The sequence below is a fragment of the Cnephaeus nilssonii genome (assembly GCF_951640355.1).
Source record: "Cnephaeus nilssonii genome assembly, chromosome: 19".
Lineage (NCBI taxonomy): Eukaryota > Metazoa > Chordata > Mammalia > Chiroptera > Vespertilionidae > Cnephaeus > Cnephaeus nilssonii.
This window is the reverse complement of record NC_137090.1, coordinates 33,230,055-33,257,862: the sequence shown is the minus strand read 5'-3', so window position 1 is coordinate 33,257,862 and position 27,808 is coordinate 33,230,055. Positions and strand designations below refer to the sequence as shown.

General features: G+C 38.2%; 1 protein-coding gene across 3 annotated transcripts in view; it reads left to right on the top strand.

Moving 5' to 3' along the window:
• The window catches only part of SSH2 (slingshot protein phosphatase 2), a 216,621-nt gene that overhangs the window by 107,786 nt on the left and 81,027 nt on the right, over positions 1-27,808 (top strand). Inside the window, exon 1 of one of the 3 annotated variants that reach the window (XM_079798859.1) lies at positions 3,463-4,248. The exons of the other annotated variants lie outside the window; for them this stretch is intronic. Coding sequence (XP_079654985.1) covers positions 4,121-4,248 — 128 coding nt within the window. The 5' untranslated portion in view covers positions 3,463-4,120. Of the gene's footprint in view, positions 1-3,462; positions 4,249-27,808 lie in introns of those variants that run through there. 3 annotated transcript variants of the gene reach the window in all.

Below are 27,808 nucleotides of genomic sequence, written 5' to 3'. Positions count from 1 at the left end.
TCTCTCTCTCTCTCTCTCTCTATCAGAGGCTCCCTCCCTTCTCTACTCTCTCTAAAAAACATATCCTCACTCCTCAGGTGAGGATTAAAAAAAAAAAAAAATAGCCCAGTCAGCATGGCTCAGTGGTTGAGCATCGACCTGTGAACCAGGAGTTCAAGGTTCAATTCCCCGTCAGGGCACATGCCTGGGTTGCGGGCTCGATCCCAGTGTGGGGTGTGCAGGAGGCAGAAAATCAATGATTCTCTCATCATTGATGTTTCTATCTCTCCCTCTCCTTTTCTCTCTGAAATCAATAAAAAGATATATTTTTAAAAAATAGATCTTCTGAAAAAAAAATAGATCTTCTGATTGTTATAATAATTTTTCCTAATAACTAGGTATGTGTATTTTTTAAGCCTCATGCAAGGATATGTTTTGTTTGTTTGTTGTGGGTTTTTTTAAAGATTTTTAGAGAGAGAGGAAGGAAGAGAGAGAAAAATTGATGTGAGAGAGAAATATACATTGGTTGCCTCTTGAACACACCCCAACTGGGGATCAAACGACCAACCTGGGTATGTGCTGTGACTGGGAATCGAAACCATGACCCTTTGATGTACCAGATAGCCAAGGCTTAGGTGGGTGTCCTCCCATGTACCAAAGGGTTGCTGGCTCCATTCCAGTGTGGGCTCAATCCCCGTTGGGCGGGGGAGGGTAGTGTAAGAGGCAGCCGATGAATGTTTCGTTCTCTCATCAATGTTTCTCTCTCTCTCTAAAAAATCCATTTTTTAAATATTTAAAAATATTTTTAAATTTTTAAAAATTTTACTTGGTCATAGCTAATGCTGTCAAGAGCCAAATTAACACTTTAGAATATTCATATTTCTGAGCCTTAAAATGGTCAGCAAATGATATGACAAAATTAATTTCAAATCTAACTCAAGCAACATTGTAAAGAAATGCAGCAATTTTTCTTCAGGAAACTTTGTGCAAATTTCTTTTAGAGAAAGCTCCTTCTGACTTCATGGGGAGTAGAAAACTAGCTTAGTTTATTTCATGCTGCTCAATCTAATTTGGAATCATTTTTGAAGTCCTAGATGCCTGGTACAGAGAGCTTGCTCCCTAGAGCCTTGTTTCCTGACAGTGGAGAGTAAAGAATTAAATTGAGCTGAAACTAAATTGATTGACATTTTGACATTGTAAAGAGTGTGAAAATAAAGGAAATTTTTTCAACTTTTTAAAACAGGCAGTAGTAGAAAGAACTATTTCCTTAAAGGTATCTCAGTTTGCAAAGATGATTTAGTTATTTTCTTTAAAAACTGAGAGGCATATTCTAGCACTTTCCCAATTTCTTATATTACAGTTCAAAGCAAGAATTTAACTTGAAAAGCTTTTGAAAAAGTCTGGATGAGGGTGTTAAAATAGTCTCCTTAGCTGAACAGGCACTGACAGAGGTCTTTTGAGGGAAAACAAAGGACTATGCACTTCTGGGATGTCACTATAGGAATCTATTTATAAAAGACAAGTATACATATTTATGAAATCTTTATCTCTACCATTTTTAAATGTGAGAGAGATTAAGTGTGAATTGAGTAAGATACATTTCCTGCTGACTTTTTAATATGTTTTTTATCGATTTTGGAGAGAGAGAAACAACGGGAGAAGCATCCATGAGAGATCTGTCAGTTAGTTGGGCATGCTCCTGTGTAGTGAAGGGTTGCTGGTTCGATTCCACTGTGCCCTGACCAGGAATCAACAGGGTGTCAATGCTCAACCACTGAGCAACACTGACCGGGCGGGCCTCCTGACTTCTTTTTAAGACAGATTCAGATGATTACTATGCCATCCTCTTTCCTAAAAGACATCATTTAATGTTGCTTCAATAAAATCTCATCTCTGCTGTGTCATGAAAGGAACTGGACCCATCACCTTAACAGTGCTGTTTACTAGTAAACAGCCTGCTGCCTATTTTTTTTTTTTAAATCACTGCAGGAGGTTGTAATAAATTACAGCCTGGAAGAAGTTTTTAAACTGGCAACTTTGCCAGATATTTAAAGCAATTTATTTTGGGGTGTATCAGCAGATTTTTTTTTTTTTTCTTACCCTGCATTTGAGTGCCTGCTGACGCAGCCAGAACAAATCTTTCAAACATTTTCCTTCCTAGAGATGGATGAAGATAATGATGCACTGGACTCCAAGATCCAGACCTTTCACTAACTCTTCACTGGCCAATTGGTTCCTTCCTATGACCGGATCTGTAGGAACCTTAGATATCTATTTCCAGTATCTATTTTCAGTATGAGTTTGCCATATTTCTAGTCCCTCAGTGCCTTGGTAACAAGTTTTATAGAAGGATCAACTAACAGAAGAATAATTCTGGTTTTAGACACTGAATTTATAGTTTAGATTATTTCATTACTAGCATATTGAAAATTGCCAAACTTCCCAATAGGAAAAGAGATCTGAAAGTTTATATTTAAAAAGACATATTTCTTCTTGATTTTAGCATATGTTGAGTCTTATGGTGACTTTTTTTTCTAATTTTAGTCTCTTTTCTCTTATAATTGGATAGTGAAATTGGTTTTTTTTTAAATTATCATTAATTTTTGGCTCTGGAATCACTAAAGCAGCTTTAATGATATACATTTTAATCAAGTATTCAGAAAAGCTAAACATACTGGTGCCTAAAAATATTTGTCCTGATGAGATTAGAAGGAGAAGAGATAAGGGAGCTAGGTTTTATTGAGTGCCTCCATGGGGCCAGCCTCTTTTGTAAGCCACTACATAACATGTAGGAGAGAGAGAAGAGATTCTCATTTTACAAAGAGCTGGTCCGTAGTCAGGTGAAAGGCACTGCTCAGTGAGTTGTTAGGAACACGATAAAGGCTTAAAGGCTTAAACTCATGAAGGCCTCACAGATTGGTGGGAAAGGCCCTAGATCAGGAGTCATAAAACTGGAGTTCCTATCAAAGTGACATCAAACAAGGTCAACTGGCTTGACTTGGAATTTTTACACATCTGTAAGTAAGAGGATATAATCTCTAGCCTGTCTTCCTTTCGAGATTGTTTGGCACAATGCTAGTATAATTCCCAAGCATGGCTGCACATTGGAATCACCTGGGGAGCTTTGAAAAATGCTGACATCTAGATTCCAACCTCAAGAGATTATTACGACTTGATTGGTCTTGGGTGTAGTGATTATTGGGCGTTCTTAAATCTCCACAGGTGATTCTCGAGTGCAGCTAAGGTTGTGAATCTTTGGAGGATGGTTAGGAAAGCGTTTTGTAAATCTATTTATAAAGGTTAGCAGACTGTGTCGATAATTTGTTTTTTTCCATCATAATTTCAACTGTTTTGCTTTTTAAAAAAAAATCCAGCTAGGGGTTTAGAGAGCAACCAAAGGACTTATATGCATGCATATTAGCATAACCAATGGACACAGACACTGGGGCGGTGGGGGCTTGCCCGGGCTGGGAAGGGATGAAAGAGGGGGTCAATTGGGGAGAAAGGAGACATAGTAAAATTTTAGACAATAAAAAAATTTTAATTTAATTTTAAAAACCCAGCTAATCTCTGGATTTCCCCAGCCTTTAGCATATAGGTTGATAAATTGTTACATTTGTTAACGAAGAGCCTTTTAAAGTCATCTGAAAAATGGGGTTTGTTTGAGATTCAATGTGTAGAGCCTGTTAAAAGGACCTTTCTGTTGAAACATTCCCAAGAAATGTGAGAGCCTTTCTTGCCCACCCCCGACTCGCTTCACTACTTCGCCCAAGTCGCGGCCTTTTGGGGGATGACCCTTGTCCCCCCAAGCCCGATGCTCGCAGCGGGATCCGGTGAGTGCCACGAACTCTGGGGCGGGGCGCAGCGGCGGGATGGACCCGGCGGGCGCGGAGGGTCGGCCCAGCCGGCGCCCCGCCCCGGACGCGGGTTGGGGCGGGCTGCTGGCTGCGCCCTGCCGCCAGGATTCCACTGCCGAGCCCCAGGGCTGCGGTGGCTGCCTCCGCGCGACCCGGCGGTCCCAGTTCGGCCGCCGGGAGCCCGCGCTGTCCGCGCCTCCGGCCGGGCAGATCCCAACGCGATCGCCTCGTGCCCGAGCCGGGCCGGGGCCAGGATGCGGACCTGAAAGCCTTGAGCCGGCCTCATGACCCTGAGCACGTTGACTCGCGAAAGGAAGGCGCCTCCCGCCTGCACCTGCAGCCTCAGTGGCCCCGACATGATCCCCTACTTCTCTGCCAACGCGGTCATCTCGCAAAACGCCATCAACCAGCTGTGAGTACACCGCGCGCCCTCCTGCCCTCTGCTAACGCTCGGAAAGTTTGCGTTTTAGCAGTCGCTTTCCCCAACATCCTGGGGAGCAAGCAAGCGAGGGCGAAATTGCACCCTGCGTTCTTGGCGGTCCCGGGGCGTCCAGGGAGGATAGTGGGGTGGAGGGGTGGGGTAATTCTTGGAGACGGAAAGTGTCCAGGAGTGGGGGTGGGTGAACGGACAGAAGAATCCTTTGCGATAATTTCTGGTAAACTTTGAGGGTATCTGAAAGTGGGGTCTTCTCAGGGAAGTTGTTTGGTGACCGATTGACAGCCGAGCCATATGGCACTCAGGAGACTGAAGGTGAAGGGCGGTGTGGATCTTCTGAACAGCCAGCCGGAAATGCTAGGGCTCCCTTGCGGGTCCTGCTGGTGATCAAGCGCCCGTGTTTGTTGTTTTGGTTTTTGTTTCAAATAAGTTTTCGTCTGACTATAGGTTTCTGTTGCAAGTCGTTCACACAAAGAAAGGCAGTTGATTCTTCGCTCCCGCTGGTTGTAGTCTGGAATTATTTCAAAAACTGGATTTCAGTAGTTTGGCTGGTGTTTTTTTTTTGTCTTCCCCTGTAGTAGTACGTGCTCACAACCCAAGCCTGCATGCAAAGCTTCATTCACTCAAGTGCAAGATTCAGGCGCATCTTTGTGACTGTTTTTGAAGTCTCTAGAGTTTTCCTTCCTTTAAATTTGTGGTTTAGCCAGTTTTGAGGACTGTGGGCTGAAGCTGAATCTCACCTCGCAGTTATAAAGCGCAAAGCAAAGGAACTCCATCTATTCAAGTCGCATCCTCAAACCAGTGGAGTGGTTTAGTGTAGCAGGAGTTTGGTCTTAGTAGTGTATTTGCACTCACTCTAGAGTGGCTTCAGGAAAGTCACCTACTGAGGGTTCCCGACTCCTGGAACTTAAGTAAGGATTGTGTCTTCCTCCCAGGTCACCCTTGAGGGACTCTTTAATTGAATGTCCAACAACAGAAACTTTCCATTATTTCTTATTAAAGGTCCCAACAATGGCATGTAAAGTGATTTGTAAATAATCTTAAATCTATTTTATTATTTTAATTAATGGTTTGTCCTTCTACCAAATCAAATTAAACTCATTTGAGTTTCAGCTTTTTCCCTTTGTGTAGATTCATGGTGGAGCTCCTAAAAAATAGCCCCCACCGAAAACAACAACAACAACACAGTTCTTTTACTGCTCTGTACTGTAAAGTCCACAGAATTAAATCAACTGTTCACTTGTGTTTTCCTTTTAAAAACAAAAAGGATACGTATGGAAGACAAAGAAGAAAAGGAGTAAATAATCTGAATCTGGACAACCAATCTCAAAATAATAGTGTCAACAATATTTTAAAAATGAAAAAAGTAGTGGGAGCAACTCACATGCCCATCAATGGATGAATGGATAAATAAAATATGTATATAATGCAACTAAGTATCTCTTACTTGGCCTTTAAAAGGAAGGAAATCCTGACAAATGCTATAGCATGGATAAACTTTAAAGACATTATTCCAAGTGAAAAAAAAAGCCATAACAAAGGGAAAATGCCATATGATTGATTCCACATATATGAGGTACCTGGAGTAGTTTAGTTGCCAGGGCTTGCAGGAAGAGGAAAGGAGGAAGGCTTGTGTTAAATAGGTACAAAGTTTCATTTGAGGAGGAAGAAAAAGTTTTGGGGATGATTGCATGACAATGTGAATTCTTTAATGCTGCTGAACTATACACTTAAAAATGGTTAAAAGGCAAATTTTGTTATGTATGTACAACTACAGTTTTAATGAAGATCAAACAGGCCACACTCTCTCTAGAGCAGAGGTGGGCCATATAAGATCCTAGAAATCATTTGGTCTAGCCCTGCCAAGGTATTAGGGGTGAGTTAGTTAAATGTTTGACCAAATGTAGCAAGCTAATTTTGAGCATGCTAGTGCCTTCTCCTTTTCTTTCCTCCAGGCGCATACCTTTGCTTTCTCCTAAACTCTAAGGGCCCTTCTTTTGCCACTGTAACTTGTTTCCTGAGCCCACGCAGACCAGCTGGCACATTTCTTACACGGCTCACTTCTACTTCTGTGACTTTCTAAGTAAACTTTTGCTTGTATTTGAGTCTTGGCTATGGATTCTTTCTTAGCCAGAACTCAAGTACCAAGATTGCTGAATGAAGGTCTAACATCTGGTGCCCTTTTGCCACTAACACATCCAGGCTCCACTCACCTCCAACTTGTTGTATGCCCTGGAAGCCTTACCAGACTGCATTGCCTGGACATGCTGTTAGCTGCCTTTCAACTGTATTCACTCAGTGGGAAGTAAGAAAGAAAAAGAAAAAAGATTAAGCAAAATTTAAAAAGCAGAGCTTATAAGCTTTTAGCAGGGGCAGGGGGTGGGGGGAGTTTTTAATCTTGCTTCCTAGTGTAATCAAATAAGTCCAGATTTCTTTGGGTAAGTCATTTGACTTCAGTTTCTTCCACTGTAAAATGAGAATACAGTGATTCCTACCCCCAAAAGATTATAAGACTATAACACTTTGAAAACTACAAATTCCTGCACACAAAAAATGAGTTCATTGAAATTAAACAATACCTAATAGCTGCCATTTATTGATTGCTTGTTACTGTGCTACTAGTTTAATGTATATTATCTTGTTAAATCATCACAGCAATCATGTGAACTTTTTTGTTCTATTTACAGATAATGAAGCTAAGGGTTAGAGAAGTTAAGCTATTGTTCAAGGCCATAAAGCAAGTAAATGACAAAACTTTCTTTAGAATCCTGATCTGTTTCTTGGTCAGGTGCTGTTAACCACTATAAAAATGATATTCTGTCATTGTAGTTGCAAGATAACTTACACACTTAGGAATTATCTTTAACTGGTGACATCTTCAACTTAATAGTGAAAAATATATTTGCTATACTAAGACTTTTGATGCTAAGGTAGACAGTCTTTTAAAGAATTTGCAAAATATTTCTCTTTTATTTTTGTCTCTTGCCACTGTTTTTTTTTTTTTCTTAAAAGAGACTAATATTTACTTATTCTAAAATGTATTTATTAGTGTTGCTTTAGTCATCATTTTTATTGCCTACTTCATCATTATTTAAAAATCTCTAGGGATCATTCTGAATACTATCCCAAATTTTGTTAACTTAAACATTTTTGGCACCTAATGCAGAAGTTCTTAATTTGGGGTCCATGGTCACCTAGAATTCTATGAACTGGCTTCAGAAACTCCTTAAGATTATATGAAAATATTGGGTAGATAAATACATGTTAAAAATCAGATTCTCAAAGTAATGTGATCTCATAAAACATTAAGAATCTCTTTCCTAAAGGGAAGTGCTGTTTCTAAGGCCTGATATCATAACACTCAACTGGTGTGAGCATTTTTCTGTGGTACCAGATATATAAATAGCAAAGACTAGTGGGAGCAACTAAAAGATTAAGATTTAGAGCTCTAAGAGAAGACTGACTCAAAAAGTTTTAAGTGTATATGTGGGGAAGGGGGTACTTGGACACATGAATACTATTAGCCCAGTGGTTCTCTTTTCATTGCTGAGGACCCCTCCTAAGAGATTTTTTTCCTTCTCTCGTTTGCTACCTCAGATTTGCTGTGGGTTTAGAAGCCATGTAACAAATCCCATGAGAATTGTGTCAGAGTAAAAAGGTCAGAATGAGATCCTAGAGACTCTGCTATGGAGAAAGCTCATGACCTTTAGAATATGGCCTTTGGATACTTACTTTGGTGATTTCACAGGCTCTTTCTAGTTTCTTGACTTTTAACTGTTAGGTACCGTATAGTTGAAAATAGAGAATAGCTGAGGTTTTACTGTATCTTATTGGATTTTAGATTATTAGATTATTATTAGATTAAGATGTCCCCTTGCCATTGTATACAACTCACCAAATATGTGTAATTTTTTATGTATTATTGAAGATATTAAGTGATTGGATTCACTTCAAAAACAAAGTATAGTTACTGTCATGAGTGTTAATTCTACTAGAAAAAAAAAATATGAGCAACCCAGAGCATCATCTAATCAGACTCAAAAGTCTTGAATTATAGCCCTCAAATGATCGTGAAAAGTTTCATTTCCTTTAAGAGTCTATACATACTTTTTAATAAAAACAAAATTCTGAATTTCTGAAAAATATAGAAGCCTATGTTATTTTTAGAGAGCCAACATCAATCCCTTAGAAATGGTCACTAAGCAAGAGGCCAAGGCTTTTGTAGTGTTGTTAATATGCTAAACAAATAGCTGATCGAAAGATAGGTAGCTATTTTTGTGTCCTAAAAAGTTCAGTGAAGGATCAAGAATTATTAGGTAAAATACTGGCAAAACCTAACATTAAAAGTGTTCCCATTATGAAAACCTGTTCAAAAGTGTTGAGACTTGCCCTAGCCAGTTTGGCTCAGTGGATAGAGCGGCAGCCTGAGGACTGAAAGGTCCTGGGTTTGATTCCTGTCAAGGGCACATGCTGCAGGAGGCAGCTGATCAATGATTCTCCCTCATCGTTGATATTTCTATCTTTCTCTCCCTCTCCCTTCCTCTCTGAAATCAATAAAAATATATATTTTTTAAAAGTGTTGAAACTTAAGTGATTAAGACATTGCTTGATTTTTTAACGAGGTTATCTTGAGCTTTTTGTCCTTGACCTAAAATGTTTATTTTCTTGTTTCATATATGAGTTTGACTTCCTAGCTTGAAGTTTGACTTCAAACTCAGCAAAAGAGGAGTATATTGATATGATTATCCAAAAATGTATCTTTTAATGAAATTGAAAGGTGGGAACAGTTTTATTTTTGTTGAATTAGTAATGGTACTAGTGCTCTATAGTTATCCAAGTGAATTCAGTTTTGCTCTATATTTATCCAAGTGATTTCACATGTGCTCATCTCTGAATTTAAGCTTGCATCTGAATCACCTAGTTGACTTATGAAAACATAAATTCCTGCCGCACACCCCCAGAGTTTCTGATTCTCTAGGTCTGGGGTGAGGCTGGAGAAGATGCTGCTGCTGCTGCTGATGATGATGATGGTCCAGAGACCACATCCTTAAAGTATTCCTCTAAGGCACATTGGACAAGTTGTCATCACGTTTTACAGAGTAAAAAACTAAAAAATATTAAAATAGTCAAGTTAATATTTTGATGGTTGTTTTTGCACAGGGGTTACATTATTTATTGTTGTTGGTAGAACTAAACTAGAACCAGCATTTACTGTCTCCCAATTCAGAGCTCTTACGGTCTGCACTTGAAGTTTTGATACATATATCTTTATATACATACTAGAGGCCCAGTGCACGGATTTGTGCACCAGTGGGGTCCCTCTGCCTGGCCTGCGGGGATCAGGCCAAAACTGGCTCTCTGACATCCCCCAAGGGGCCCTGGATTGCGAGAGGGCACAGGCCAGGCCAAGGGACCCCACCTGTGCACAAATCCATGCACCAGGCCTCTAGTATGCATATAAGATCTTTGGTTAATCTCTTCCTGCCCTCCCCCCAACCCCTTCCTTCTGAAATTCATCAGTCTATTCCATGTTTTCATGCTTATGGTTTCCACTCTGCATTGAGCGTCTGCCCCTGGTGGTCAGCATGAGTCATAACTACCGGTCAGACAATTGAACAGTCGTTCAGTCAGCCGGTTGCTTAGGCTTTTATATATATAGATAGGAACATTTCTTTAGGTAAATTTCTAGCAGTGGAATTTCTGGGTCTAATGGTATGTATAGGTTATATATTCGATACATACTGCCAAATTGCCTTCAGAAAAGGCTTTGCCAATTTGCTGTTACCAGTTGTAAGAGTATATCTTTCCCTGTATCTTCACCAACCCTGGTAATATTAATAATGACATTAAATAGCAGTTATTTTTTTACTGTGTGCCAGGCATTGTTTTGTTATCTCATTCTCTCTTAACAACCTTATGAGTTAGATGTTATTCTCCATTAGAGATGAGAGACACAGAGATGTTGAGTAACTTGTCTAAAATTATAGTCAGGATGGAAACACAAACACAGTCTGACTCCAGGATCCCTACTGTGAAATACTTCTCTATTCGCAAATCCCGTATCACTATAGAAGTTTAGCATCCTTTCATGTTTGCATTGGTCTTTTTCATTTTTTTGCTATGATTTGCATGTTTGTACTTAATAACCATTTTTCTATTGGTATTTGTTTTTTTTATTGTTGATGTATTTTGCATTTTCTGAATATGTGGAAAAATCATTTTTACAAGCTTATTGCATGTCTTTTAACTTTGCATCTTGTTATAAAGGTTTTTAATTTTTATGCAGTAAAATGTGTTAACATTTATGATTTCAGAATTTTGTATCTTGCTTTAAAAAACCCTTCCCACCCACTCCAAGGATTATAAAAGTTTTCTTTCACATTTTTTCCTAATGTATCTATACTTTTAAAATATTTCACTCTTTAAAACATCTGAACTTTTCTTTATAGTGTGACGTATAAATCTAACTTCCTTTCTTCAAAATGCATAATCAGTTATTTAATACAATTTATTTAGTCCATTCTCACTTCACTGATTGGAAATGCTACAAATATTGTATATTAGCCCTGACCGGTTTGGCTCAGTGGATAGAGAGTCGGCCTGTGGACTGAAGGGTCCCGGGTTCGATTCTGGTCTAGGGCATGTATCTTGGTTGCGGGCACATCCCCAGTATGGGGTGTTCAGGAGGCAGCTGATCGATGTTTCTCTCTCATCCATGTTTCTAACTCTCTATCCCTCTCCCTTCCTCTCTGTAAAAAGTCAATAAAATACATACTTTTTTAAAATTAAAAAAAATATATTGTATATTAAACTCTAACAGATATTTGGGGTCTTCATCTATACTATTAAGTCTTGTTAATACGTTTTCTGTTCATATACTAATACCATACTGTTTTACTTAACATAGATTTAGTGGTTATTTTGATATCTTGTATGTCAAGGCCTACCTCATTTTTTTTTTTTTTATGTGCTAGTTATTCTTATTTTATTTTCCAGGTAAGTCTTAGAAACAGCTTGTCAGTTTTCACTTTTGAAAATCCTGTAGGGGCCCTGGCTGGTATGGCTCAGTTGGTTGGGCATCATCCCATGCACCAGGAGGTTGCTGGTTCAATTCCCCATCTGGGCTTGATCCCCAGTAGGGGGCATGAAGGAGGCAGCCAATCAATTGATCGATGTTACCCTCTCACATTGATATTTCTCTCTCCTCCCTTCCTCTCTCTCTAAAAAAAATCAATAAGCTATTCTTTTTAAAATATACATATTTTTATTGATTTCAGAGAGGAAAGGAGAGGGAGAGAGAGAGAGAAACATCAATGATGAGAGAGAATCATTGACCAGCTGCCTCCTGCACACCCCCAACTGGGGATCGTGCCCCCAACCCGGGCATGTGCCCTGACTGGAGATGGGACTACAACCTTGGCATATCAGGACGATGCTCAAAGGTTTCCTTAAATCAGTGGTCACCAATCTTTCGGACCTCACAGACCACCAGTCTAACCAACTGTACTACCCGGCCAGAGTGTGGAATATATATTTTAAAGGGTGATCAAATAAGTTTACAACTAGTGAATTTTCTAGGTGTTATATAGCCTTCAAATATCAAGGAAAGGTTAATGATCCTTTTGTCAGGGTATAAAGATGCATTTGTGTTTTCATTAGCGGTGGTGATAACTTTGTGTGGCTGTGTCCACACTTGTGCTTGTTTGAAGTCAGTGCAGCAGTAATTGGCTTGGGACTGAAGGGTGGAGGGGAAAAGCTCTCAACTTTGGCCTTATTGGAACCACCTTTAACCAAGTTAACTGAAGAGTAAATCTGCACAATGACGATGAACAAGAATGGTGAGGTTGTGATGTGCTCAAGTCAGATTTTCTTTGTGATAAATCTAGAGTGGATTTTTTAAAAAGCGTTGCTCTTTGACTTGTGTGTTCACCTGTAAGCACTCCTGAAATTGGGCAATTTCTTTAAACTTATTCGGAGAAACCACTGCCCAAAGCCAAATAACAGGATGCTATCCTTCATTCTTTGTTTCTAACAGCTATAGGCCTTGGAGTAATAGAGAGGCTCAAACTTCTACAGATTATCTTGCTCATATTTCTTCTTAGGTCTCTCCAGTAAATGTGAGTCCTCTTGATTATCATACGTTAAACTACTTTAGGGCTAAAGGACAGTGATATACATGCAATCACATTAATGTTTCTGAATTTCTAAGGTGACAGAAAAAAGAATTATCCTAACTACTTTAAGATAGGGTTAGTTTTGCATTGTTGAATGACACAGGATGTTGCTGCCCTAACATAATTAGGGTTTAACTTGAAGAATTGTGCTAAGAACATGTTTAGGTGTTCCTGTGATTTGGAAGGGATGTAGCAAATGATATATAAAGAGATTGCTAGTATTGCACACCAAAGGGCAAGTTTGGGCTCACTTCCTCTTTGCAGGTTGTGCAAGTTGAGTGACTTTTGTTTTCCGCAATTATCTGTTTCTAGAGGGTGTGACCCTTCTTTTAGTAATCTAAGGGATTTGGCATTAGTTATGTATATAAAGCAGCAGAATCCAAAGGCTTGAATTACTCAAAGAAAAACCTCAATGTAAACCTATTCTAGAGTGTTTTTTTAAAAGTTGTAACAATTTCGTTTAACAGATGTAGAAGATGTAGAATTATTTTATTTTTTGGCGACCAGCTAGATGGTTCAAATTATTACTTATGTTTGGGAATAATATCTGCCTCATTTCAGAGAATTGTGGAGATCAAATGAGATTAGTTTTAAAAAAAAACAATAAAAGTTTCCGATGTGATTGTTACTTTTACCATCTATACTTAACATTTGTTGATAAAGAGCCATACACATATTTATGATCCATAACGGGACATTTCAAGCCCTGAGAATTTTAATTGTGGACTTTATATTGCTTGTCTTCTGTGGTGTCTGTATTCTTAAAAGTTCATGCTAGAGACTCTTCTGTTTGCAACCCAAGGAACACTTGAGCAATCTTCAACACCTCAGCAAAAGGCTGGTCAGGTTTATGAGCTCAGCTTTTGTCCGTCTCATCTCTGCTGTTCTCTGAATTTTGTGTAATAAAACCCAGTTGATCACCATGAGGGATTAATTAGATGAGAAAGTTTCTGATTTTTTGTAACTGATTTAAGATAAGTATCACATAAGCAAAAAAAAAATTCATTTTTTTAAGCAAAGAGTTCTTAGAGAGATGCCATTTCTTTGGGACTCTTCTCTGTCCCAGGTACCTTAAATTATTGTTTCCCCAAAGTTAATATTCTCAGTCCAAAAAATTTTAACTTCCTATTATTTTAATCACCTTTATCTTTGTGAGGAGCTTTAGTTTGAGAAGTTGGGGCATCAATGGGAGATGTAAATTATCAGTGAATTTCACTTCCTAGGAGATGAATGTAATAGATTCAAACAATGTATGAAACTGTACTTCGTTAACATCCCTTTCACCAGTTTGGTATAGAACATTCTATCAACTCCATCTCTGTGATGTTCATCTTCCCCAATAAAATATTATACTCAGTTCCTTAAATATCCCAATTCTTAAGTACTAATCTCTTTAAAAATACTTCAAAGGTCTCTTGGGTCACATATTCAGAATCTTACTTGTCATTTGTTCTTGTAGCTAATAGTCATAGTCTGATGTTTAGAATGAAACAGACTTGAGTTCCAATCAGAGTTTCACCACCTATATATAGACTGTACAACCTTGAATATGTTACACTAGAGGCCTGGTGCATGATACTTGTGCACTGGGGGAGGGGTCCCCTCAGCCCAGCCTGCACCCTCTTGCAGTCCGGGAGCCCTCAGAGGATGTCTGACTGAGTGGAATCGAGCCAAAACTGGCTCTCCTACCTCCCCCGAGGGGTCCCAGATTGTGAGAGGGCACAGGCCAGGCCGAGGGACCCCACCAGTGCATGACTGGGGTGTGGAGGGACGCGGGAGGTTGGCCAGCCAGGGGAGGGACCGAGGGAGAGCTCCAGGGCGTGTCCTGCCTGTCTAGCTCAGTCCCAGCCAGTTCTCAGCAGCAAGCTAACCTACCGGTTGGAGCGTCTGCCCCCTGGTGGTCAGTGCATGTCATAGCGAGCGGTTGAGCGGCCTTAGCAAATCATGAGCATATTATGCTTTGATTGGTTGAACGGACAACCAGACACTTAGCATATTAAGCTTTTATTATATATAACTACCATAAGCCTTTCTTGTCAATAAAATGGAGCCAATAATACCTGTGAGGATTAAATGTAATGTTTGTGAAGACTAACAGTATATACTCAAAAAAGTTTAGTTAATATTTTTGCTCTTTTGACATGAGCCAAAGTATAGTAGAAAAAATTAGAATACAGAGTGGTATGCCAATCTGATGCTAAAAATTCTATCATTTGCATCATTGTCATAATTTCACCTATTCTGGGCAAAAGGTGGGAGATACAAAGGAATACAAGATGGTTCCTGCAGTCGGGATGCTCAGTCTGTTGAGGATATAAGACAAGGTCAATAAAGGGGTAAATGTGAACATAATTTAGCGCATGCTGAGTGCCAGAGGAAAGGTGCAGTTGGTGCTTTAGGTGTTCAGAGGACAGAAAGGTCTTGTAAATGAGCCAATTACTGAAGGCTTTATTAGGAGTAGGATTTGAGCTGGGACTCTGATCTTTATTTCTGGCCCTCTTAAATGTCTTGATTTGTATAAACACAGGTAAAGAGTACTTCAGTGGTGAGAGAAAAGGAAGAACTAATATGGCAGATGTTAAGACCATATTACAAATAATTAGTTTTTGATGAATGACTTCTATTAATCATTTGTGGTAAGAAGGGAATCTTTTACACACCAGTGATGTTCTTTAGGAAATTGCTATGAGCATATTTTTGATATATTATATGGGCAGAATTTTTATCAAATTTTTATTGAGTTACCCTCTGAGTACACAGCACAGTAAGCAGCATTTGCGGACTTTACATAGCTTATTTAGGAAGGCTGCCAGTTTTACAAGGCTGTTGTTATTAAATCAGTACCAGTGGCTGGGAGCACAATGTGAAATCCCCACAGGCAGTATAAGAACAGAAATAATTAAACTATCTGCTAGTGGCTTTATGGTTCATAAAAGAAGGAAAGAAAGCACAATCAAGTAATCCAAAGCAAAACTTCTTTCTGTGCTTCCTCCAGGTGCTTAGCTCTAGATAGTATTACATCAGCATCATGTGGTAGGCAAGGTGGTTCCCATGGTACAGAGGGCTTGTAATATTTACAGTGGAGTGAGCTATAAGGGAGGTGTGTGCCAATTGCTATTTTTCCTTGTTCGTATTGACTTGGCTACTAGTTTAGTGGCCCAGTTGCCAATTAATGGCTCAACTTATTTAGTGTTCTCTAAGTAATGTACAACTCCTTAGTTTATAAGTCAAATAAATATACATGGAAGCCATCCTAGTGGACATGAGGAACTTTCACACACATAAGTTAATAAAGATCAAGAACTATATAAGTGCAGGTTAAGCCCAAACAATAGTTTAATGATATTGATTCAAAGAAGAGTTGCTACAACTACTGAAAATTTAGCCGATTGTGATTTATTATACTTTCCTGCACTGAGAGAAATCGCAAATTGAGACTACGTAAGAGAAACCTAGAAACCTAAGTATTTCTGTTTAGTGAGTCTAACTAAGTAAATTTAAACCCAGTATAATTTTTTTCAAAATTAAAAACTGAAGATTGTAGACTGGCTAGTTATATCTGTAATTTAAAGATCAAAAGCCATTGTTGTTTTAATCATACTTTTTTCTTAACCTACTGGGAAGTTCTTGAGTGTATCTGTTAAGAACCCTCTATAGTCCTGGCTGTTAATGAGTTGGGGCTTGTTCACTTCTGTTGCTCTTCTATGGTCAGTCTCAGTTATCATGTAGGTTCACTATACCCATGCTACTGGAATTCTCTTTGTTGTTGTTTTTTGCCATTTTAGATGCTTGGAGAAATTCTCAGCAAGATCGTATGTCCCGTTTGTCAGAAAATGAGAATGTGTATTAAGCTTTTTAACAAATAACCTCTAGTCTCTTTCTCAGTTGAAATAAAAATCAACAAATAAATATTGAATACCAATGCACTTCTTTATGGCAATCTTACAAACCACCTTGGGGGAATTTCCAAATAGAGAATCACTTTTGCTTTAAAAAGCTGTCTGCCTTATACACAGTAAAGTTGATAATATCTCATTCTTTACCACCCACTCAGCTTAAAAGTGAACTTGTCCTGGGTGATTTTTTTTTTATGGAACTGGTCTTATTGGTAATTAAAAATCAGCAAAGCAAAAAGTATTGATTATTTTTTTATTATTTATAGATAATGCATGTTTATTATAGAAAAACCAGAAAACATTGTTGCATTCCTTCTCCCCACAAAAGACATTACTCTTATTCTTGTCTCTCAAAGATATCTACTGTTAACACCATCCAGAATTTTTATATGTATGTTTATACCTTTTAAAATGGGATTGTCCTCTATCTACTGCTTTGTAATCAAATTTTTTTTACTTGGCATATTGGGAGCATCCTGCCATTGTCTTCAAATGCATTTATTTATATATTTTTAAAGAGTTGTTTGTTTTTCACAGAACTGATTCAAATTCTGCCCTATTGCTGCATATTTAAATTATGTCCAGTTTTCTGCAGTTGTAAACAGAGCCTTACTGAAATGAATGACTATCCTTGTACCTAAATCTTTGCACATGTCCCTATAAGAGAAATATCCCAAAGCTCAATTCTGGGATTGCTAGACAAAGGGTATACATATTCCTAGTTTTTGATACAGATTGCTAGTTTGCTCACCAGAAATATTGTATCAGTCTACATTCCCGCCAGCAATTTTAGTAAATCAATTTCATAATGCTCCTGAAATGATAAAAGTACAATCAAGGTAAATATGATTTTATCCTTCAATTCATATAGACTACTTGGAGACTTAGAAAAGTTGTTCCTCATTTGTCTTTCCTATGAGGAACCTATTTCATACCTAAACACTGATGGAAAATACTTTAATTTGTAAGCTATTTTGAATAGAACTAGTAGAAAGATGAAATAATAGTATATTGATAAGATGAAGAAACTAATTATCCGGAGGTGTTGTTGACTATATATGTAGTGCTTATGAATTTAGCTTTGCTCCCCATGTTTTCATTTTATTCTAAAATCATCCCCATTTTTTACTTAGAGAATTTTAGACCCAAAAGATAAGCAAACAGACTTAATCTAGGGTCCTGCAGCAAATTAATTTAGACCTTGGACAACATTTCATTGTTTTCTATTTAGGAAGTGTTAAGCATCATTGAGATTTCTCGTAGGGCCATCTTACTAAGCATACTGAAATTTAAAAAGATAAATACATTAATTTGTTAATGCTTGTGACTATACTTGTGAGATTAGCATTTCCTGATCCTATTTATAGGAAGTAGTGGGTATATTTCTCAAAGTTGAGGAGATTAATACTTTAGGGAACAAGCTGTTTCAATTCTTGAAACAAAAGTTTTCATCTTTGAGGCCGAGTGAATATTGAATATAAGAGAAAGAAGAGTGTGTTTCTTAAAGCTGTTAAGGAATCTTACTTTGAATGTCACCAGCAGATCTAAACAGTAGCCAGAGGGGCTCTGGTGGACTTAAATTTTAAAAGGACAAAGAAAAAAAAAAAGGATGGGAAGGAGTGTTAGAGTGCAGGCCACAGTTCAATGATTTGTTGTCTTCCTTTATCTGAAACTGAGCTGCTTCCTTAATGAAGGTGTGTGTTTAAATCAGGGGCAGAGAAAGTGTTTTCGGGTGAAGTTTCACCTTTTGTGGTGGCAGCAGTCCTAGACATGCTGCTGGAACACAGAGGATGAGTTGAGCACCTTCTCATCAGATGGTATCTCTGTTCACTGCTCATCTCTTTTACATAGCAAGCCTTTGTTCACTGGAGAGCAGGCCGCTCTGGGTTGGCCTGTCCAGCTACTGACAGAGACTGAAGGTGACTGATAAGGAGTCCAAAGGTCAAAATGGACTAGCGTGGGTTAGTCTGACTTTAAGTGGAAAAGGCATCTTTTTGGCCTGCAGACCTCAAAAACTGAATTGCTGCTGGGAAATGTTCAATTCAAATCCACCAGCTGTCTCTGCAGTCAGCAGGAGCAGAAAAGAAACAACACATTCCTTAACTGGTGTGATTTAATTGAATTGGGTTGTTAGAGATTTCACTCCAGAGATGATTTCTGTGGCAATGTCATTTGCTTAGTGTGAGATAGCATATATCAAATAAAAAAACACACACAAAGATAATCCATAATCACTGGGGTATTTTGTTGGGTTTCAGAATGGAAAGTCAATTAGATTTGATTCAGGTATTTCATTTACTAACTGGCCTGTTATTAGGATGTGATGGAGCACAAAATAGGAAAAGGCAAATAACATTTGCATTTCTAATTTGAGCTACTGCTTTTTAATTAAATTGGCTTTACTAAGGCCCAACTGGTGTGGCTCAATGGTTAAGCATCGATCTATGATCCAGGAGGTCACGGTTCGATTTCTGGTCAGGGTACATGCCTGGGTTGCAGGCTTTCTCTCATCATTGATGTTTCTATCTTTCTCTCCCTCTCCCTTCCTCTCTGAAATCAATAAAAATATATTTTTGGCCGTAACCGGTTTGGCTCAGTGGATAGAGCGTCGGCCTGCAGACTGAAGGGTCCCAGGTTCGATTCCGGTCAAGGGCATGTACCTTGGTTTCGGGCACATCCCCAGTAGGGGGTGTTCAGGAGACAGCTGATCGATGTTTCTCTCTCATCGATGTTTCTAACTCTCTATCCCTCTCCCTTCCTCTCTGTAAAAAATCAATTAAATATATTTTAAAAAATAAAAAATATATATTTTTGTAAAAAAGTAAAATATATAATGGCTTCACTAAGTATTTTGCTAATTTCAGAATTCAGGTACCACAAATATGTGATTATTAACCTGATTAAAAGTCTCCTTTTTAGTATCTGTCCTTTAAGTTAGCAGTGGTCTTTACATACAGTTACTGAGACTATAAGCTATTGTCCTTGTCCTGTAGTGGAAAGATTGTGAGCTACATAATTTGCAGGGCCCAGTGCAAAATGAAAATGTGGAGCCCCTTGTTAAAAAAGATTTAAAAATTTCAAGACAGCAACAGCAGAGCCTTAAGCCAAGTGTGGGGCCCTTCCAGTCACTGATCCTGTGGGACTGCACAGATCACACACCCATGAAGCTGGCCCTGACTGTGGGGTGTGCAGTTAAATAGACCTGAAGTCTATCAGAGCTTTGCTGCTTATTCACTTGTGTCTTTGTGAATCTCTGTTTTCTCTTTCCATTCTGTATCTTCCTATTCTCTCTTTTCCTATTCTATTCTGCCCTCCCACTGAAGTTGGAGAATCTACAGCAAGAATGGGAGTATGTATACTTCTTCTGCCCATAGTCCATTTGAGCACATTCTGGAATAATATTTCCTTCCACTTGGCCAGGATTAGGATTTCTTTAAGGAAAGGTAATTAATTTTACTTCACTAAAAATACAAATTATAGTTTAAAAAGTGCTTTCACAATTAATATGACATTTGGTGCAAACAATTAATTACACTTTTAAGGCAATATTGTCCCTCTCCTTTTATAGATAAGGAAATTAAGCCTCAGAGAGGTTAAGAAAATTTCTTAATGTCAACCAGCTAGTAATTGAAGTTTAAGCCTATCTCTCCTAATGCTATGCTTTCTCACTACTTATTCTGCCTCTGTAGTCCTGCAAGAACAAGGATACAGTAACAGAATAACTTGCTTTCTCAAGATGTTTTACAGAATTTTCTGCCAGTTTTCCAAGAATAACTGCTAGGACATAATCAATATTTGCAACAAGTTTTTACTTCTAGTATGTCCTATAACTTTTGTAATAACAATGTGTAGTAATATTTTAGCATTGTTTTAAAGGAAAAGAGATTGATGTTCAGAGATTAAATGACTTGTTCAAGGTTATTATTAAGTGCAAGAGCAGTGACTGAAATCCAAATCCTCATTATATTCCATGCTTTTATACTATTCTATGTTTACCTCTGATTTCATATCTCTACTTAGTAAATATCTATGCATTCATTTATTGATCACCAGTGTTCTAGACACTGGGAATGAATAAGTGATCCAAAAAAAGCATTTCAGCTCTTAGAACTTACATTTCAGAATGTAAATAAATTATTGTAAATAACCAGCTGTTGGTATGGCTATAAAGAATAAATAAATTAGGACAAAAAGATGGAAAGTAAGCTGGGAGTGAGGGGTTACTATTATTACCAGAAAAGGGACGTGGCCCTAGTAGGTCTGCCTAAGGGTGGGTTCTTGACTTCATGCAGGAAAAATTTCACTACACAAGCCCAGGTTAATTTTAGAGGATGTTTATTAAAGCTGGTGACAGTGAAACAAGGAAGGGCCTAGGATAAGAGGAGAAGGACTAGGTGGGGAAATGAGCCTAGGCTGGGCTGCTTTAAGGGGACATATGTAATAACTTTCAGCAATAAAGGTTTAATTTAAAAAAGAAAAGAAAAGAAATAAGAGAAAAGGGAGCCTTGGGGACAGGTTTAGGGATTTGCTGGGGACAAACTGCTGCTGCCCATTGCTGCTCTGGTTGCAAGCTTCCTAGGTTCTTTAAAGTTTAGGAGATGCATGTTTGTGGGGGGAGGGAAGAAAAGGGGGAAGGGAAAGGTTCAGAGGTATTCCTGGGAGAGGCAGTTTGAGCTAGAACCTTTGTTTGGAGGGGTTTTAACTTCTGGGAGTTTAGAGGAGGTCTTAGGAGAGTATCTCAACAGAATATTCATTAGTTTTATGCTTATGTGCCAAAAGGAGATTTATTCCCTTAACTTCATCTGTCCTTGGGTATGGTTGGCAAATGGCATTAATTGGATTCCTGATATCTATCCTCCTGAGTAGGGTTATTTAAGCTATTTACCTTCTGGTTGAGGAGAAGAGCAAGCCATTTACTCTTAAGTGTCCTAGGGTTAGGGAAGATAGGATTTACTATGGCTGAAAACTGTGTTTAACTATATGTCTCAGTTTTCCTATTCTGCTTGTCCTGGCTTACTAGCCTTTCTCACTATGTTAGAGAAAATGGTCAGGAAAATGATAAATTATTATTTGAACCACAAACTGAAGTGTAGATACTTGGAGTAAATGTATAAATCAATGTTTAAGTATAACAAGTACAATTGTTTAAGTAAACAATATGAGGCCATTGCATTTATGGACATAATGGCAATAATAGATGAGGATTGTTAACTGCTATAAACATTAAACTTTGTAATAACAGTTAAACATCGCATTTAATCTCTTTTCCCTTGTAACGTGTTATAAAATCATCAGATCAGTAAAGCTTTATATTTAGTCATTTCCTTCTTGCTGAATCACTTACCACATAAAGTAATGTTTAATGTATTGGTGATCTTAGATTTGTTACACTCTTAGAAAATCAGTACTATAATGGCATCGTACAGGAAATGGCATGCTCTGGGTAGCTATTAAAATTTCTAGAGTATCCGACAAGTTTAGGAAATATAAAATCTCATTTGCTAGTCAGACTAATTTTAATGAATTTCAGAATCTTGTTCAAAATCCATTATTGTACTGATATTCTGTTATATCTAGTATTGTAGGGCTTTATAGTAAATGAACTTTCACCTAATGCTTAGAAATCTGTATAACATACACATGCTTATTGTAACGGGGAGAGAAAGATTGGCAGCATGATGGAACAGGTAGGTAGAAGATATTTTCATAAGATTTGCCTGTTGTGTGCTTTAGAATGGCAGAGGCCAAAGTATTAGATCCTTACAAAGTCCTAACCCTTATCTAATTCATGTGTGTTTCCTCTGGTTTCAAAGTTAAATACAAGCATCCATCATTTGGTGTTGTTTACCTCTTGTTAAAGCTGCATTGTTATCTGCTAAAAGATGAGGGGGTAGTGTGGAGAGGCTGTTAATTCCCAGCTGCCACAATTTTTTGTAGGGCAATTACCCGGTTCCTTTAATCCACAGTTTTAGATTAAAGTTCATGAATACAATAATATCGTATGCAAAAGTGGGTTTATGTATGATTAGCACTTTTTTTTCTTTCTTTCTGGAGGAAAAGTCCATAACTTCCATCAAATTCTCAAAGGAATCTAATGATCTCTCCTCTTACCACCAAATTAAGAACCTGGAATAGACTGTTTTAGGGATTTGACTTAGAAATTAGGTAAACTCTTTTTAAGTTTTTTGAGATTCATTTATCCATTTTTAAACAAGCATTCATGATTTCCCCATGTTGTAAGATTTTGAGCTAACATTTTTCTCTCTATCGAGAAGGATTATGCAGCCTTTTGAATTCTCTCTCTTCTAATAATCTTGGAGTTGATATTCTAAGAATGGTATTTGCATAAGAAAAACTAGAAATATCACTGTAAAGCTTGAATATTTGTGTACTCAGCAAATAGTTAGGACCTATGTGATGAGTGCAAAAAGAAGCAATATTGGGGTAAAGTATTTCTGGTGCTTTGAACCAGGAAGATGAAAATGGCTAAAAGTACTTTGAAGAAACAGTTGTGAGAGGAATTAGGAGAATTTTTTATTGCATTTGATCCAGATACTTACTAAATTAATTATAAAGAGCTTGTTGGAAGGTTTGAAGAACATTGCCCAGGGCTTAGACATTTAGTGGAATGAAGCTGCTATTTAAATCAGTTGTGCACTGAGGGTCAAGGATTCTTCAACTCTTTAAACTATTCTTTACTATTAAGATCAACTTCTGCAACTTACCATGTATAGTTATGAATTTTCAGAAGTGTGAGCAGTCAAGTCATATGTGCCTTTTTGCTTTCTTGCCCTCTCATATTTTATATATATATATATATATATATATATATATATATATATATATATATATATACTGAGTGGCCAGATTATTATGATCTCTGAATGCATAATAATCTGGCCACTCAGTGTATATCCTATATAATAAAAGGCAAATTGTCCCCTCAACCAGGAGTTTGACCAGCAGGCAGGCCGGCCAACCGCCCATGTCCCCTCCCCCTGGCCAGGATGGCAGGACCCCACCCATGCACGAATTCATGCACCAGGCCTTTAATATACATACACACACACACACACACACACACACACACACACTGAGTGGCCAGATTATTATGCATTCAGAGATCATAATAATCTGGCTACTCAGTGTGTGTGTGTGTGTGTGTGTGTGTGTGTGTGTGCACACACGCGCGCCTTAATCCAACGACTGATTGCTCTGGGGAAAAAAATCTGGGTTTTACTATAAAACTCAGACCAGTTTATCTCTCTTAGAAATAATTAAACACACCCCCATTTGTTTTTTTTTCCAATTTTTTTATTAAGGTATTATATGTGTACATATCTTACCATTGCCCCCCCCACCCCACTCCCATATATACCCTCACCCCCCAGAGTTTTGCATCCATTGATTATGCTTATATGCATGCATACAAGTCCTTTGATTGATCTCTTATCTCCCCCACCTCTCCCTAGCCTTCCCCCTGTAATTTGACAGTCTGTTTGATGCTTTACTGTCTCTCTATCTATCTTTTTGTTCAAGTTTATAATGTTCTTTATTATCCATAAATGAGTGAGATCATGTGGTATTTTTCTTTCATTGACTGACTTATTTCACTTAACATAATGTACTCCAATTCCATCTAGGTTGCTGCAAATGATGAGAATTCCTTCTTTTTTATGGCAGCATAGTATTCCATTGTGTAGATGTACCATAGTTTTCTGATCCAGTCATCTGCTGACGGGCACCTAGGCTGTTTCCAAATCTTAGCTATGGTGAATTGTGCTGCTATGAACATAGGGGTGCATATATCCTTATTATCCTTATTAACCTTATTTATCTCAGAATTTTTTTCTCCAAGAGGATTATTTCCATTTTTCAGTGTCAATTGAGAATATTTAGATGTAGGTAAATTTTGGTAAGTAGGTTTTTAATGCAGAGGAAACAGAAAATAGGGTTTTTCAAAAATTCACTCTTTTAAAAATATTGAACTATTTATGTAGCTTTTAGTTTAGAAGTAAATATTGGAAAATGAATATATAAGTATAGTGTATAAACTGTATGTTTAGTTGTTTTCTCTCTGGTAATCATTTAAATGTCACTGTAGAAATGTTAAAATATATTATGAATGATGAGAAGAAACAACATTCAGAATGTAGCCTTTTTAGCATTAACTGTTAATCTGAAAAAAAATGTAAAGCAGATTCCATAAGCCTCTTCAGTGACATTAGAAAAACTTTGGGAAAGCATCCAACATCTGCTTATCTTTCCTGCTGTGGAAATGTTCATAGTTGCAATGTGCAGTTTCCTTTGAATGAAGATAAACAGATTTGTATTTGTTATACTGTGTTTCAGAAGTATGTTTACCACGTTCTTTAAATGTATTTAATTTTTTCTTCTCACAGTTGGAGAGTTACCAAAAACATCTGATTATTATTAGGGCTTTCTTAGCTTTCTCTCGAGGGCAACTACATTATTCTTTAAGACGATTTTGTTTCCAGATTTAAGGACCACTTAGGGCATGTGTTCACCCAAGAAACTTCCCCCATTACCTGCACTACCATGTCCCTGATTCAGTTCAGGGCTATCTTTATTATAAAATTCATGTTCTATTAGTCTTTGCTGGATGCTGGGTCTGGACACTGCTTGAGGACTCTACCCAGTCAGACCTTGATGCATTTGATATAGTGGTGATTCCTGGGTTGAAATCTGTTTGTTCCAGTTCCCAGGAAACCAAACTGCTGAACATTTTACCCTGTTGACCCGGGCAGCCCTTTGTCTCTGGCTAAGTCATGGCAGGCCGCCCCGGCAAATGAGTTCCCTCAAAAATATTAACTGCTTTGCTTTAGTCATGACGATGCTGGAGTTATATGCGGTAGAGATTGTTCTATGCATACTAGCAATTATACATCTGTCCAGAATGAAATAAATTGAGCATTGATTGTTCTATTGTTTGCCAAGGAGTGCATCAATACATGTATTGTTAGTCTCTTTCCCCCTCAGCTGAGGTAATAACCCCAGTGCTATGGTCCTAAATCTAGGACTGAGTCTCCTATCTTTAATGGAGTATGCATACTTGGTCTAAATATAGCAAGGTGTAGACTTGGCTAATATGGAGAAAGACAGTAGGATGACCTTAGCTGATCTTCATTACCAGTGTTCCAATTTTATTTAAAGAAATAGGGACACTATTCTAGTTTCACTTCCAGCTTGAGATACTCTTTCCAGCTGCTTAGCTTCCTTGGGTAAAGAGTTTTCTGCAGTAAACCAAAAAACTGTTTTAAAAGCTAAAGCAAATCACGTCTGAAAGAAACCAGTAGTTCATTCCATATGAAAGCATGCCTAGAGGGTGGTTTATTTTTCTGTTTCATTGGCCAAAAGTTAGCATTTATTCAGTATGTAAAAGGTAAAGCCCAAGGTTCCTGTACTTTCAAATAATAACTTGCATTTGAATAATCCTTGCTACTTTTTAGAAAGCTTCCACAAACTTTGTCTACTAAGAAGAAGGGATATTTTATTCCTAAGCATGTGAGAAAGGTAGATATAACTAATCCTGTTTTACAGTTGAAGAAACTCACATAGAGAGAAGTAAAATGACTTTCTAAAGAGCTAAATGACTCAGTAATATGGCCAATGCAGGTGATTCCAGTACACCACCCTTTAGCTCAGGCAGCCATCTTTTACCCTCTTTTTTATGAATATAAAACTACCCAAAGCAGCCTTCCCATCTCTTTATTTTTCTATTGAACCACACCAGAGTGGGGGACGGATAGGATTTTTTATTTCTTTGCCCTAGAAAAAGATTTTCCAGTGGCAGCAGGAATCCAGTGAACAAATTAACCATTTAGTTACCGAAATAAAACTATAGGGTTTAACAGTCACATTTGCAGAGCAGACTGGCCCATTGTGATATAACTTTTAGAGGCCTTCTTTGAGAGTTATCTCTTCCGCTATGAATAACCTAATTGGTATTTTTTTTATAATACTGTAGAAATATGGTGATCTCATCTTGAATTTATGGAGTGCTTTTAAGGTTCTCAGTAATAATCTCCTTTACCAAGCTTAAGAATTTATAACATTATATGCAGAAATTGAGATCTGATTCATTAGTGGCAGAGTAAGAACTCCAGGTCATCTGACTGTCAGTTGCATGCTTTTTCCTCTCCATTTTTACATGTTTCCCTGCAGCAGGTGAGATACTAACCTCTTTTGTAAATAGAGAATCTGTCTAATGTGCTAAAACTGACTCAGAGTCACCCAGCCATAGGTATAGTGGGATTAGAAAACCCTGGTCATTTGAGTCCCAGCCAAGTATGTATTTACTATTTACTGCCTCCCCCAAATCAATGAAAATGTGATCTGAGAACTGATAGTTTATTTGTGGAAAGGGTTGGTACAGCCACCTTATATTTTTCATCGTGTTTTACTCTAGCATCTTGTTTAGTATATCCCATTTGTAGAAGAGAAGTATGAAGTGTAGTTGCCTGTTATAACTTTACTGTTCTATATACAGTAAATATGTCTTATTCTCAGAATTACTCCATTCCTCTCCTATATGGATAGCCTATGGTTCACCTTTACTATAAATTATTTTTAAATTATCCACCAGCTGTTTTACACAACCACTGATTTTAGAGATGGGGAAATTATCTATGAGAATTGTCTTATAGATATCCTATATAATAAAAGGCTAATATACAAATCAACCGAAAGGCGGAACGACCGGTCACTATGACGTCACTGACCACCAGGAGGCAGACACTCAATGCAGGAGCTGCCCCCTGGTGGTCAGTGTGCTCCCACAGGGGGAGTGCCACTCGGCCAGAAGCTCTGAGCCGGGCTCACGGCTGGCGAGCGCAGCGGCCGGGGCGGGAGCCTCTCCTGCCTCTGCAGCAGCGCTAAGGATGTCCGACTGACGGCGTAGGCCCATGGGGAGTGGGCCTACGCCGTCAGTCAGACATCTCCTGAGGGCTCCCAGACTGCGAGAGGGCACAGGCCGGGCTGAGGGACACACCCCACCCCAAGTGCACAAATTTCATGCACTGGGCCTCTAGTTCTTTAATAATAGGTATTAATTGATCTTAGAGAGGGGAAGGGAGGGGGGAGAGAAAGAGGAAGGGAGAGAAATATCCATCATTTGTTTGCTTTCTGCATGTAGCCCAACAGGGATTGAACCCATCACTCAGGTATGTGCCCTGACCAGGAATCGAACCTGCCACCTTTTGGTGTATGGATGACACTCAAGCCAACTGAGCCACACCAGCTAGGGTTTAACTTAATTTGACTGAGCACTAGAGAGATTTAGCATTACCTGCTTAGCAATTCTTCACCAATGCTCTTTTGGTGAAGTTGGCCTCATGTTTCTAATTCATCTTTTACTAGTTACTATGTTCACACAATAAGTTTGTGTTCTTTATGACTGGTTTAAAATGGTGGTTTCAACACTTAGTTGCATTATCTTTTATTTAA